The 14,690-nt window shown below is 40.1% G+C and overlaps 2 protein-coding genes across 3 annotated transcripts in view; one reads left to right on the top strand and one right to left on the bottom strand.

The window, feature by feature from the left end:
- Window positions 1–2,906: 2,906 nt before the first annotated feature.
- LOC116354991 (zinc finger protein 250-like) lies at window positions 2,907–13,048 on the top strand. Of its 2 annotated transcripts, XM_031797449.1 has the most exons (9): window positions 2,937–3,264; window positions 3,440–3,636; window positions 4,447–4,551; window positions 4,660–4,755; window positions 5,084–5,194; window positions 5,372–5,492; window positions 5,600–5,887; window positions 6,515–6,684; window positions 6,799–8,048. In XM_031797449.1, exons 1-9 carry the CDS (start codon window positions 3,231–3,233, stop codon window positions 7,687–7,689), a joined length of 2,013 nt encoding a protein of 670 aa, XP_031653309.1. In that variant the 5' UTR covers window positions 2,937–3,230; the 3' UTR covers window positions 7,690–8,048. The 2 variants fall into 2 exon arrangements, with proteins under 2 accessions (XP_031653308.1, XP_031653309.1); XM_031797448.1 differs by having other exon boundaries at window positions 2,907–3,264; window positions 6,515–13,048.
- LOC109878978 (ras association domain-containing protein 8) overlaps window positions 12,030–14,690 on the bottom strand; it is a 29,575-nt gene continuing 26,914 nt past the window's right edge. Inside the window, exons 4-5 of the mRNA XM_020471172.2 lie at window positions 14,385–14,514; window positions 12,030–14,103 (exon numbers count right to left, since the gene is read on the bottom strand). Coding sequence (XP_020326761.1) covers window positions 13,988–14,103; window positions 14,385–14,514 — 246 coding nt within the window. The 3' untranslated portion in view covers window positions 12,030–13,987. The remainder of the gene's footprint in view (window positions 14,104–14,384; window positions 14,515–14,690) is intronic.

Genomic DNA, 14,690 nt, shown 5'->3' with positions numbered 1-14,690 from the left:
TAGGATTGTTCAAGATACAAAATTATGTGTGGACAGAAAAGATTGTAGCTTAATCTGATCCTGTCAGTTCCTAATTTCTTTACATGAGGTAATATCATTCATTGAATGAGTCAGCTATGTCTTAATATTATTGCTGCAGTTCAACAAAATGACTTCTTGCAGTCCAAAAGTTCAAATATTGTCTTTTCAAATATTGTCTTTTCATATTTTATTTTTTTCTACAACAGAGACAAACACAAGAAAGGACAAACTTTCAACACTGGACTAAATGTATTAATGAAGCATTTCATATAATAACATCAGCTTATTACAATGATGCCATAGACGTGGAAAAGCAATTTCTCTCAGATGTTTGTGGGGAAAATTAAGTAGATCATGTCATTCTCATTCACGACAGCTCCGTTTGACATAGAAAGCAACAGTAATGGTGCCTTTTTGTAGGCACTAACTCCGCCATGGTTCGCTGGACAAAGCCTATGGGGAAATTAGTGGAGTTTTTGGAGGGTTTTTGGATAAACGCCAAAATTAGTTCTGTGGTAAACACAGGCTTAGGAGATCTTATATGTTTTCTTCTATGAGATCATCTTCATCAGCTAACGTTACTTTTTGTGAATTTTGAAGTAATTATGTAATCAGAAAAAGGACTAAGCACATATGTTAAATGACTGATATTATCTCAAAGAACAAAACGTTCAAGATCTCCTAAGCCTGTGTTAACCTCTGACCTTATTTCTGGCATTTATTCCAAAACCCTATTTTTCCCTATCCATTTTCCCCATGGGAATGGCTGAACGTATGAGAGGTACAGTTGAAGTCGGAAGTTTACACACACCGTAGCCAAATACATTTAAACTCGGGTTTTCACAATTCCTGACATTTAATACATGTAAAAATTCCCTGTTTTGGGTGATTTAGGATCACCACTTTATTTTAGGAATGTGAAATGTCAGAATAATAGTAGAGAGAATTATTTATTTCAGCTTTTATTTCTTTCATCACATTCCCAGTGGGTCAAAAGTTTATATACACTCAATTAGTATTTGGTAGCATTGCCTTTAAATTGTTTAACTTTGGTCAAACGTTTCGGGTAGCCTTCTACAAGCTTCCCACAATAAGTTGGGTGAATTTTGGACCATTCCTCCTGACAGAGCTGGTGTAACTGAGTCGGGTTTGTAGGCCTCCTTGATGGCACACACTTTTTCAGTTCTGCCCACAAATTTTCTATAGGATTGAGATCAGGGCTTTGTGATGGCCACTCCAATACCTTGACTTTGTTGTCCTTAAGCCATTTTGCCACAACTTTGGAAGTATGCTTGGGATCATTGTCCATTTGCAAGACCCATTTGCGACCAAGCTTTAACTTCCTGACTGATGTCTTGAGATGTTGCTTCAATATATCCACATAGTTTTCCTGACGGAGTGCACCACTCCCTCCTGTAGCAAAGCACCCCCACAACATGATGCTGCCACCCCCCGTGCCTCACGGTTGGGATGGTGTTCTTCGGCTTGCAAGCACCCCCCCTTTTCATCCTAACATAATGATGGTCATTATAGCCAAACATATCTATTTTTGTTTCATCAGACCAGAGGGCATTTTTCCAAAAAGTATGATCTTTGTCCCCAAGTATAGTTGCAAACCGTAGTCTGGCGGTTTTGGAGCAGTGGCGTCTTCCTGGCTGAGAGGGCTTTCAGGTTATGTCGTTATAGGACTCGTTTTACTGTGGAAGTAGATACTTTTGTACCTCTTTCCTCCAGCATCTTCCCAGGTTCCTTTGCTCTTGTTCTGGGATTGATTTGCACTTTTCACACCAAAGTACATTCATCTCTAGGACACAGAACGTGTCTCCTTCCTGAGCGGTATGACAGCTGCGTGGTCCCATGGTGTTTATACTTGCGTACTATTGTTTCTACAGATGAACATGGTACCTTCAGGTGTTTGTAAATTGCTCTCAAGGATGAACCAGAATTGTGGAGGTCTACAAAAAAAAATTCTGAGGTCATGGCTGATTTCTTTTGATTTTCCCATGATGTCAAGCAAAGAGGCACTGAGTTGGAAGGTAGGCCTTGAAATACATCCACAGGTACGCCTCCAATGACTCAAATGATGTCAATTAGCCTATCAGAAGCTTCTAAAGCCATGACATAATTTTCTGGAATTTTACAAGCTATTTAAGGGCACAGTCAACTTAGTGTATGTAAACTTCTGACCCACTGGAATTGTGATACCGTGAATTATAAGTGAAATAATCTGTCTGCAAACAATTGTTGGAAAAAATGACTTGTGTCATACACAAAGTAGATGTCCTAACCGACTTGCCAAAACTATAGTTTGTTAACAAGAAATTTGTGGAGTGGTTGAAAAACGAGTTTTAATGACTCCAACATAAGTGTATGTAAACTTCCAACTTGAACTGTAACTCATTTCCATCTTTTAGGGCTACAAGCTGGCGAGCTCTATTATCATCCATATTAAATAATGTTGATGGATAAGAGGCAGTTCCCCAGAAAACTGCAGATGACTTTGACATCTGTCTGACAAGGTAAGCAGGCTGGACAAGCCTTTTCCACAATGATGAGCTGTCTAATTTTCTTGGTAAGATGGCAGGAGGACAGTAACAGCAATTTTGTTGACATTTGAAACAAAAATATATACCATTAATAATATTTCGTTATAATACATTTTAATTACGGAAGTGGAGCTGTCTCAGTCAGGGTTTGGACTAGGTGGTATACAGGAACAGTTTTGTAGCAGGTTGGGAGAATTTACGCAGCAGGTTGGGAGAATTAGGCTATTTTAGTGGGCAATATTATAAACCCTCAATTAAACTAAATTATATATTGCAATGACTCAATACAAAGAGAATAATATTTGTGGTATTAAATGAGGACCTTTATTCTGAAGGATTGTTTTTAAACATCACCCGGAAGTACAGTACTTCGTCGATGTCAATGATTTGTTTGTTGTCAGTAAAATCACCGATAGATGAGTAGAATATCTTTGGTAAAAGTAATTGCATGTGCAAATGTTGGCTATCTATAGAAAACGGGTTTAGTTTGCTAGCTAACTAGTATAGTATTAGCTAGCTTGCATGCAGATATCAACCTTTTTAGCCACGTTGTAAGCGCTTAGTGTATATTCTAGGCTTGGTCACTATCTAACCTTAGCTAGCTAAAGAGTTTGATGCTAACAGTAGCTTGTTCCAGTGGCTATTTTTCTTTGCAAACTAGCTATGGATAACATTATTGATCCAGCATCAGAACAAGGTTAGTTTGTGTTAAATGTAGCCAAGTAGCTAAATGTGACTCATTAAATTTTTGTTTTGTTTTTACATGGACCATTCATATATGTCCTATAGCCTACACATCGCTTGTAATATTAACTAGCTGAGTTATGGAATGTATTTGTTTATCTGTTAATTCCTCTTCTCTTCGGCGACAGGTCTCCCTTCTTTCTCCTTGCGTCTCCTGGTTCCACCTCTACGCCTGATGTCTGCTTTCATGTGGCAAGTGGCTCAACAACGTAATGTGATGCAGTATGGGAAGCTGGAGGAGTTTGTGACTTTGGTGACAGAGATGGTTCCAGAGCTGCTGAGCTCCAGGCAGAGGACCCAACTCATCCTGGGTCTGAGAGCAAGGGTGAGAGAGGTGGAAATGTTGAGGGTTGGGATGGGAAGAGTCTTATGATGGAACAAACTATGGGCAGCTACTAGCTGCAATTACTGTACGTCTGCCCTGGTCTGATTAATCAGGCTGTAATACACAATTCATTGGTACATACAGCCTGCAAAATCGTGTAAATGTTCATTACAAGCCAGAATGTTGAATAAAATTCTCTGGGGGAATTGTCCTTCTGCTATTGCGCCAAAAATTTCCACAGGAAATCATTGTTTACCCATCATTTAGAGATATGGTTCAGCACCTTGGTAAAATTTGTTTTACATTGGATATTTGTCATTCTCTCATCAATAGCTATAGAACCAACCGTTCCATGACAATGGGAAAATGTATATTCTGAATCAGGGGAGGATGGAGAACAATCCACACCTTTTTGTGTGAATATTTTCATTATTTCTTTCCCTTACAATTCCACACAAAACAAATTCTCCATCCTCCCGATTCAGAATATACAATTTTCAATGTCATGGCAAGATTGGAGAGAAAAAAAATCCAATGTACAGTTAACTTTACCTTAGTAGGCCCTAGACAATACTTTCCTGTGGATATTTTATCTAAAATTTCAAGCATCTGAAGGACAAACCACACAGACAAATGGTAGAGTAAGTTTACATTTAACTTTATTCAACATTCTGGCTTGTAAGGAACACTTACACAATTTTGCAGGCATTCATTTCAGGCTGTATGTACCAATAAATTGTGTATTACAGCCTGATTAATCAGACTACCCTGGCCCTAGTCCTGCTTTTCACATATCCACCTCTGTTCCAGATGGTTTTAGAGTTGTGTTGTAGTGTGGGCACAGCTGACCTCCTGACTATCCAGGCCCACTTGAACATAATCCACACTTTGACAGAAAAATCCTTACACAAAGAGGTAGGTTAAATAGGAAACACTTTATGAATGAGACACTGGGAATAACTTTATTTCTGAGGGATACACTCCTGTACATTTGTCTGATGTTTTGTTTGCACCTAATGACAGAGTCATGGTGATGAATTGGAGGCTTCAGATTCTAACTTTGTGGAGCTAGTCCAAACCCTGCTGGAACACCCTTCTGAGAGGGAGCATTTCTTCCAGGTGAGGAACTTTCTCTTTAGACTTCTTTATGATCCTTTTGCTTGAATATATTTCTGAAGTAGGCTACCAGTTGAACATCTACTTAGATCAACTGCTCCTCCATTGTTCCCACAATTAAGGAAGGAGGCTGATGACATCAGACCAACTCCTTGAATGGCCTACGCTTGAAGTTTGCACTATTGTGCTTAATGTTTTGAATGTACACACCCTGACATGTGTGTACATTACTCTACTTATACTTGGGATATTGTTTCTCAACAGGTATGCAAGTTCCCAAATAGCTGGATTGCATCTTTAATGGATTTCATGCTAAATTGTTATTTTACAGGAGGTGTTCCCAGTCCACTATGGCCCTCTGTATGACACAGCGCTGCAGACACTGGTGTGGGAGTTCCTCTCCAGACTGGAGGAGCTGCTGCCTGTACCAGACCTCACGCAGGTACTGAGGAAAACATCTCCGTTCTAAAAGATTGACGGAACATGGCGTAATGTGGCTCTACAGATGAATTTAGTGGTGTATCTGGTCATTTCAAAATGTGTCTAAAACCTCAAGTGGCTGGTACAATGTATTTGAACTCTTTATTATGCTGTATTCCCCTTGCCCTGCTCCTCTTAGACAACAGCATGGCTCGGTGCTGCCCCCTCTGTCCTGGAGGAATGTGGACAGACTGTCTTTGACCCTGAACAACTGAAGACAGTGCTGCAGCACCATCAGCGTCATGGAAACATGAACAAGAGTAAGTCTCCTTCCAGATAATGGCTATGAAGTAAATAGTCCAATTGGACACCTCTTGTATTTTTTACTTGGCAATATAGGTGAGTATAACTGATCTCTCCTACCCAGGTCATGTCTCGAAATACACTGCAGATACCATCCTGTCCACACTGTCCCTCCCTCCAAAAATGAGAGTTGTTATTAACTATGAGCCAGACAACTCTGACAATGGGAGGCAATACTCAGATGAATGCATAGATAATGGGGTCTGTGAAAATGAAGACCACAATGAAATCCTGGATGAAAGCACTGATAGATGTTTGGAGGATCTAGGACTGTCAACATCAGAGCAACAGCAACAGGAGGGTCTGCCACCTGCAGAGACCTCAGTGTTGGTTACTCCAGTACCCTGTGATGGTAAGGAAAATAAAAAGGTCACTCAACCATTGTTTGACTTATAAAGTATATGAATTACAATGTAACTGCCAAAATAATATATACACTTCAGTAAATTAGGGATACGAAGTATATTGAAAGCAGGTGCTTCCACACAGGTGTGGTTCTTGATTTCATTAAACAATTAAAGTCACATCATGCTTAGGGTCATGTATAAAAATCCTGGGCAGGCCATTATAGCTATTATGGCCTTCCATGGCTATGCTCCCATCCACAATGCACGAATGGTAACTGAATGGTTTGAGCATGAAAACGATGTTAACTGTGCCATGGCCGTCGGTCACAGATCTCAACCCAATTGAACACTTATGGAAGATTATGGAGAGGTGCCTGAGACAGCATTTTCCACCACCATCAACAAAGGACAAAACTATGGAATTTATTGTGGAAGGATGGTGTCGCATCCCTCCAATAGAGTTCCAGATACTTGTAGAATCTATGCCAAGGTGCCCAACTCGTGGTGGCCCAAAGCCCTTTTAAAACGTTTTATATTGGTGTTTACTTTAGTTTGTCAGTTACCTGTGTAAAGTAAATATATATATATATAGTGGTTATGTAATCTTATCTCCTGTATTTTCTCCTTTACAGAATTGAACTTGGATCATTCTCTCAACGTAATGGTGAATGCTGACGAGCCATTCCAGGTTCTTAACTGCACTCTACCTCCATTCTCTCACAGTGAAGTGGCCAACCTCTGCAAGGACATCAAGACCGACCAAGTAGAAAAGGACAGCAAGCGGGTTGACAAGAAAAAAAAGGTGGTCAGAAAGGGGGACAAAAAGAATGAGATCAAACAGGTTGACAAGACAACAAAGGTGGTCAGAAAGGGGGACAAAAAGAATGAGATCAAACAGGTTGACAAGAAAACAAAGGTGGTCAGAAAGGGGGACAAAAAGAATGAGATCAAACAGGTTGACAAGACAACAAAGGTGGTCAGAAAGGGGGACAAAAAGAATGAGATCAAACAGGTTGACAAGAAAACAAAGGTGGTCAGAAAGGGGGACAAAAAGGTTGACAAGAAACAAGAGGGATCCCCTGTACCCCAAAACAGGACTCATACATGTGAGTGTGGGAAGGTTTTCAAAAAACCATCACTGCTGACGCTACATATGGGAGTTCACACGATGCCATATCATTGTGACCAGTGTCCCAAACGATATGCTACTCCTGGGGCTCTGAAAAAACACCAGTTACTTCACACAGAAGAAAGACCATTCGCATGTGAACACTGTGACCGGAGGTACAGGAGTGCATATGATCTCAAAGTGCACGAACGCATTCACTCTGGGGAGCGCCGTCACATGTGTACCATCTGTGGTAAGAGGTTTACCCAGCAGTGTGCACTAGTGAGACACATGCGAATGCATGCTGGGGAGAAGAATTATTTATGTAGCATATGTGGTAAGGCATTCCTTACCTTAGGAGAACTGCGTCTGCATACACGAACGCACACAGGAGAAAACCCCCACACCTGTAAACATTGTGGAAAGGGTTTCAAAGCATCTTGCCATCTTATGGTTCATCTGCGATCTCATACAGGCGAGCGTCCTTACACCTGCACCCAATGCCCCAAGTCTTTCACTACTTCAGACGCTCTTAGAAAGCACGTATATACTCACACTGGGGAGAAACCTCACCAGTGCTCAGAGTGTGGGAAAACATTTTCTCAAAGGGGTAATATGGTAAATCATATGAGAAGAGTTCATAAACCAGTTAAGATTCTCCAAAAGCACTCCAACAGAAAGACAGACAAAGTCTCATAAAAAGATCGAAGAGATCGAAAGAAACCATGTAGGAGTTAATTCCAATGTAAATACTAGTACTATACACTTGATTTTACAGGTCCTCTTTTGTATATCAGATTATCATACCAAAACATGTTTTTCAATACATTTCTTCAGATTTGTCATGTCTACACATGATATTCGAGACTACAAATAATTATAATGATTTTAGAAGCGGGATTATGATTGACCCAATTTAAACGGTTTAAAAACATCTTAGGGCTGAGATCCTGTTAATGGGATCGATATGACAACAGCCAGTGAAAGTGCAGGGCGCCAAATTCAAACAGAAATCTCATAGTTAAAATTCCTCAAACATACAAGTATCTTATACCATTTTAAAGATAATCTTCTTGTTAATCCCACCACAGTGGGCTTTACAAATAGGCTTTACAGCGAAAGCACCACAAACGATTATGTTAGGTCAGAATCAAGTCACAGAAAAACAGAAATTTTCCAGCCAAAAAGTAGAGTCACAAAAATCAGAAAGAGAGAATTAATCACTAACCTTTGATCTTCATCAGATGACACTCATAGGACTTCATGTTACACAATACATGTATGTTTTGTTTGATAAAGTTCATATTTATATAAAAAAATTCTCAGTATACATTGGTGCGTTATGTTCAGTAGTTCCAAAAACATCCAATGATTTTGCAGAGAGCCACATCAATTTACAGAAATACTCATTATAAATGTTGATGAAAATACAAGTATTATACATGGAACTTTAGACAAACTTCTCCTTAATGCAACCGCTGTGTCAGATTTCAAAAAATCTTTACGGAAAAAGCAAACCATGCAATAATCTGAGTACGGCAATCAGAGACCCAACATGCCAAAAAGACATCCGCCACATTGTGCAGTCAACAGAAGTCAGAAATAACATTATAAATATTAACTTACCTTTGATGATCTTCATCAGAATGCACTCCCAGGAATCCCAGTTCCACAATAAATGTTTGTTTTGTTCGATAATGTCCATCTATGTTAAAATAGCTACTTTTGTTAGAGTGTTTTGTAAAGTCACGAAGCGCATTCACTAGGGGCAGACGAAATGTCAAAAAGTTCCGCTACAGTCCGTAGAAACCAGTCCACATAAATCTTCAATAATCTTCAATAATGTTCCAACCGGAGAATCCTTTGTCTGTAGAAAAGCAATGGAACGGGAGCTACCTCTCACATGAACAAGCGTCACGAGTTTGTGGCACTCTGCCAGACCACTGACTCAGAGCCCTTATGAACCCCTCATTTACAGTAGAAGCCTCAAACAAGTTTCTAAAGACGGTTGGCATCTAGTGGACGCCTTAGGAAGTGCAACAGGACCAATATCCCACTATCTTCAATTGGGAATGAGTTGAAAATCAACCAACCTCACATTTCCCACTTACTGGTTGGATTTTTTCTCAGTTTTTTGCCTGCCATATGAGTTCTGTTATACTCACAGACATCATTCAAACAGTTTTAGAAACTTCAGAGTGTTTTATATCCAAATATACTAATAATATGCATATATTAGCAACTGGGACTGAGTAGCAGGCACTTCACTCTGGACACCTTATTCATCCAAGCTACTCAATACTGCCCCCAGCCATAAGAAGTTAAACCTCCAGATTCCTTTACACTTGTAAAATATGGAGAAACAATGCATCCCCAACTACCTCCAGAGGTTTTCAGGAAGATTTGATCGCATTCGGTTCATGATGTCTTTTTAATTGCCTACACTTCTAAAAATGTGGGCACAATCAGAATGTTGAAGATCAGAACGTATGTTAGATCAAGGTATAAACGGGCTTGATTCAATCTGTATTGCAGAATGATCACAGAAGATACGCATTATAGCTCGATTAAAATTTAAAGGCAAAGTTACTGTGTTTGCGGAGACTGCTTTCATGGAAAATGCTGCATATGTCGACTCAATCGGAAATAACCTTTACATTTGAGCACAGATCTTCTGTGATACAGATTGAATCCAGCCAGTCTATACATTTCTCTCCCAGATTTGCAAAACCAGTGGTGCAAAGTTTGAGGTCCAGGGTTCAAATCCATCTTTTCTTGTTTGTTGGGTTATTGAGATATACAATATGACTCAACAAATCTACCAATCCAAGTGGTGCATTAGGATTGTTCCAAGGCACAAAATCATGTTTGGACAGACAAAATTGTATCTTCTAATCCTCTGTTCCTTATTTCTTTACATTAGGTAATATCATTCATTGAATGAGTCAGCTGTGCCATAATATTAGTGCTGCAGGACAACAAAACAATTTCTTGCAGTCACAAGGACAAACTTTCAACACTGGTTTAAATGTATGAAGCATTTCATATTACAATGATGTCATAGACGTGGCAAAGTCATTTCTCTCAGATATTTGTGGGGAAAAGTAGAACATGACATTCTCATACATGACAGCTCCGTCTGACATGTTGGCAAAGTTTTCTCATTTCACACTACTGAAACAATTTCAGAAAAATCTGGAGATTGGTGTCGAAATCCTCTTGCGCTTTTTGAGGTGGAACGACCCTGCATCTTTGGGCATTTAGTGGTAAGTTGTGTCTAATAACCACCAAAAGATGGGGCACTTTTTAGGGTTTAAAAACCCTATTTGTTTACGGTTTGCATTTCGATGTCCTCTGACCTATTCTGACATATATGTTGGCAAAGTTTTCTCATTTACCATTTACCAATCATTTACACTTTGGGCTGGTTTCCCGGACTCATCGTTAGCCTAGTCCTAGACTAAAAACTGTGTTCACGGGAGATTCTCCATTGAACGTTCTTCTCAATCCAAAACTAGGTTTAAGGCTGGATTTAATCCGTATCGCTGAAGAGCTGCACCACAGAGTTTCTAAACCCAGAGACTTCCGGGAATGCTTGTGAAACAGACCTAGCAAACCAGGCTGGGGTTTGAGAAGTCAATGAGAGAAGTGAAAAATTATGAATTCGTTGTTCTCAATTTAAAGGCACAACATAGCTTCGAGACAATATCTTAAGTAGTTGAACATGTTAATACTCCAACATCGTGAAAGTGACACGTTTACATTTGTGTGCCTTTGAATTGAGGCCTGCACATGCGCAGTACGGTGCGAGACGACCGTTAGACCTGATGACGTGTTTCTGCACAGAGCTTAGCTAGCCAATGTCGCCATGACATCGCCAACAAGTATGGTCAGGGATTTCTTTTGGAGAAGCAGTTTGCACCTACGTTACGGTCTTTGGCTGCACAATAGAAATGTAAAGGCAATGTTCCCGCGTTTGTGGAGACCGCATTCATGGTAAACGCTGCATATGTCGGCCCAATCAGAAATGATAAACATTTAAACTGCACTAGAGCGCTACAGATTGAATCCAGCCCTTCATCTGTGTCTGAAAAACCGTTGATTTCAGACATGTTTACAAAGATGGGCCCTTAAAAGACTTCTAAGAAAACCATACTCCGTTGGTGCAACATTTAAGAACTGTCCTAATAAATCTAATCTACGCATCTATTTTTACCCCAAGAGATTTCAGTGCAGAGTCATTCTAGCGAGCAATGACACCCACCATCGCAGATTGTTCAGAAATAGTTTTTTTTAGAAACAGTTAAAATCGGCATTCCTAAAACATTACTTTGTTGAAATGTAATTTTATCTCTGAAAAATTCAGCTAATTGATTGCACCCAAATTGGCCATTTAAATGTATAGGATTATGATAAAATTCAATAAACAAAGTACCCAACATCCAGTTTGGTCCAGACGTTGGGTACTTTGTTTATTGAATATTACCTGAATCTTATGAATTAAAATGGACAATAGGGGGTCATTATCTTAATTTCTCAGATTAAATTCTATTTCAACAAAATAATGTTTCAGGAATGCTAATCGTATCAGTTACTCACTACTGAAACAATTTCAGAAAAATCTGGAGATTGGTGTCGAAATCCTCTTGCGCTTTTTGAGGTGGAACGACCCTGCATCTTTGGGCATTTAGTGGTAAGTTGTGTCTAATAACCACCAAAAGATGGGGCACTTTTTAGGGTTTAAAAACCCTATTTGTTTACGGTTTGCATTTCGATGTCCTCTGACCTATTCTGACATATGTGTGAATGCACTGGTCTGGGACCAAGACATGCCACTGTAGAAGACAGCCATGCAGTCAGTAACATACACTGTGATAAACATTATACTTCCATACTTATAACTCCACTATCATCGTAAGCCTCTGGTCATTTCAACAATACAAAAACGTCAATGAAACTAAGCCATCAGTGCATGCACCAAGCTGTCTACAGAGTAGTAGGATAAAACAAAAGTTAATTCATATTACGTACAACTATTGTCTTTGTCAGCATTATGCATTCTTTTAAATATTGTAAAAATATTCCAATACTATGTAGTGATTATTTACAATTCAGTAAGGCATGCTAGTCTCCGCTGTGTAAGTTGTTAAGAGCTATTGTTCTTGTGTTAGTGGTTTACATTTCGGCGACACAACTCAACCCTTCTTCATGATCCAAACTAGGACATCAATAATACTTAATGGAACGAGCTTTATGTCAGCCTGTTGACCTTGACGTGTGTCCACCGGCTTAGCTGTTGGTGGGGTTCCCTGGTATCAACTAGTCCACAACCAAATAACAACCTTTTATCTCACACAGTCCTCTCCACCGGCTTTGCTGTTGGTGGGTTCCCTGGTATCAACTAGTCCACAACCAAATAACTTTTTATCTCACACAGTCCTCTCCACGAGGCTGAAGAGCCACAGAGTGGAGTTCGATCTATTGACAGATACAGTCCAATAACAATTCTCACCATTACAAATGCATCACTTTTAAAGTGGAGGCAGATACAGTGGCCCCTGTAAAGGTATTTACAGAGCATGTTCTGTTTTAACAAATTAAGTACATTCAGGTTGACCACTACCAATCACATTGTCTAACTTGCTTTGGTTCATGTGAGACATCTTTTTAACTTCATAAACATGATTAGCCATGTAAGACAGACAAACCCACAATTCTTCAAGAGGTTACAAATGAGAAAAGAAAACCAAGTACAAATTCTACAGGCCCTTCCAAAGTAAAAGTGCAATGGTAAACTTACAGCATACTAAAAGATTCCAACGATGAAAGTGAGTAACCACATAAATTGCATAATGTAACATTTTTGCATGTATAATCAATATGAAATGACCAACATTAAGATCCTAGCTAAATGTTTTGTGAGATGTATTCTGCCACCCAGTGGCAGACCAGATTCTACAGCTATTGACATCAGTCACACAAAAAACATCACAAAACTGATCAACAATTAGTCACTAGACTGCTGTGTTGACAATAAATGGTGCATCAGATCTCTGGAGCATAGCTGCCATGTCTATAAGTATCTGTTATAACAGCCTTTACTGTTCTTAAAGTCTTTAAAACAGAAAAATAGTTCTAATAAGGCAGTCAGATATGGCTCTGCTACACACCACAGGTCTCACACAAGGTGGCCTATGTGTAAAATATGGTTTTCTGACCCATTCTATTTCTGTAACAAATGGCCATTAGACTTTTGAGACCTCTGTCTTTGTAAATCATGGTTTCAGGTGATATTTTAATTTCCTCTATATCGCCTGATCTCCAAGGGACTTTCTTCAGTCTCAACCCCTACAAACATCTGGATTTCTTCATGGTTGGCCAGGGGCAGCAGTTTACTCTTTAGTTAAGTTATCACATGACTGTGATTGTGCACCATTCGCTTGCTATATGATGGTAACAGGGTGCTAGGTGGTGTTAATACCATATTTCTCACATCTACTCAGTTGTGGTACTCAATCTTTGAGAGTAGATGGAGAAGTGCACAGAGGTGAGGCTAAAACATTGTTTGAAATTGGGCCTTCTGTACCTCAAAAGATGCTATGCTTTTCAAACAGTCATGCAAGGACATGGTCGAGCTCTCCACCAGTGGCAGAACAGCCAAAACGAGGCAAACATTCTAAATCCTGTAGTCTTGACAAAACTGTTGGGGGTCTCTGTTCTTGTGGAAGATGAAGAAAACTCAGCAGAGAGAAGGAAGGATGGCATTGTGGGAGGACAGAGGAGGCTAGTGGGATGAGCTGCCGGCGCAAGTGCTCATTGTAATGGTTGGTACCATTCCAGCCATTACATTGAGCCCGTCCTCCTATAGCTCCTCCCACCAGCCTCCTCTGGTGGAGCTCCAATGGAGATGATAAGAGATGGATCCTCCAGGGGAGAAGCTAACTCAACTCCAGCAGAGGGTCACTGATAGTAGCCAGCAGAAGGTAAAGGTCAGGGGTCAGACGTAGATGCCTTCAGGGTTGAGGCCTGAAGACACTGGACTCTGCAGAGTCCGGAGGTCACTGGGGAGGAGGCGGGAGGAGCCCAGCCGTTTCAGTGAGCCTGACTGGAGGTCTGGAGAGAGGGGAGGAGGAAGTCAAAGTCTACATTAAGTAGTATTTTTTATTTTAAATTATACTTCTTTACTTTCAGGTTGAGCAGTTAGTGTGTAGATTGGACTCTGGCGTGACAAAACGTAACATTACTAGCCAAATAAAGAGCTTTACAAAATCCTGACATGGTGTACTAACTTCCACTAGGGGGTAGTGTTGGATAATACAATAATGTTTGAAATGTCTGAGCCAAGATTGGGCAAAAACATTCTGACTAGGATGCTTTGTAATGCTTGTGTGTACCGGTCTTATTCTTCTGGTCATTGAGCTGGGCTGGTAGAACGGTGACCTTGGTGCCCGTCTGATGGATGAACTGCTGAAGGTTCACCTGTCTCAGCTCCCTGGTCAACTGCTCCAACTCATGCTCCTTCTCCTGCAACAAACAACCACTCAACTAGTCATTTACTTGCCCTGCAGTTTCTACTGTCAGTTCCACTTCCCTGTATACTTGGTTTGTCCACTGATGGGGGCCCGCCTGGCCACTCACGCCTAACAAGCAACTTTATAGATTCATACGATGTTTAAAATATACTTTTCTCTTGTGGAATG

Source organism: Oncorhynchus kisutch, linkage group LG19, assembly GCF_002021735.2.
Source record: "Oncorhynchus kisutch isolate 150728-3 linkage group LG19, Okis_V2, whole genome shotgun sequence".
NCBI classification, from domain to species: domain Eukaryota; kingdom Metazoa; phylum Chordata; class Actinopteri; order Salmoniformes; family Salmonidae; genus Oncorhynchus; species Oncorhynchus kisutch.
Note: the sequence above shows the minus strand (reverse complement) of the source record. Positions and strands in the feature narration are given on the sequence as shown.

Excerpts from the sequence above, each read along its gene's own strand:
- LOC116354991 (XM_031797448.1), top strand. The coding sequence starts at position 3,231 with ATGGATAACATTATTGATCCAGCATCAGAACAAG. Across the intron at positions 4,552-4,659 it reads AAAAATCCTTACACAAAGAG|AGTCATGGTGATGAATTGGA; the intron begins GTAGGTTAAATA and ends ACCTAATGACAG. Across the intron at positions 5,888-6,514 it reads TACTCCAGTACCCTGTGATG|AATTGAACTTGGATCATTCT; the intron begins GTAAGGAAAATA and ends TCTCCTTTACAG.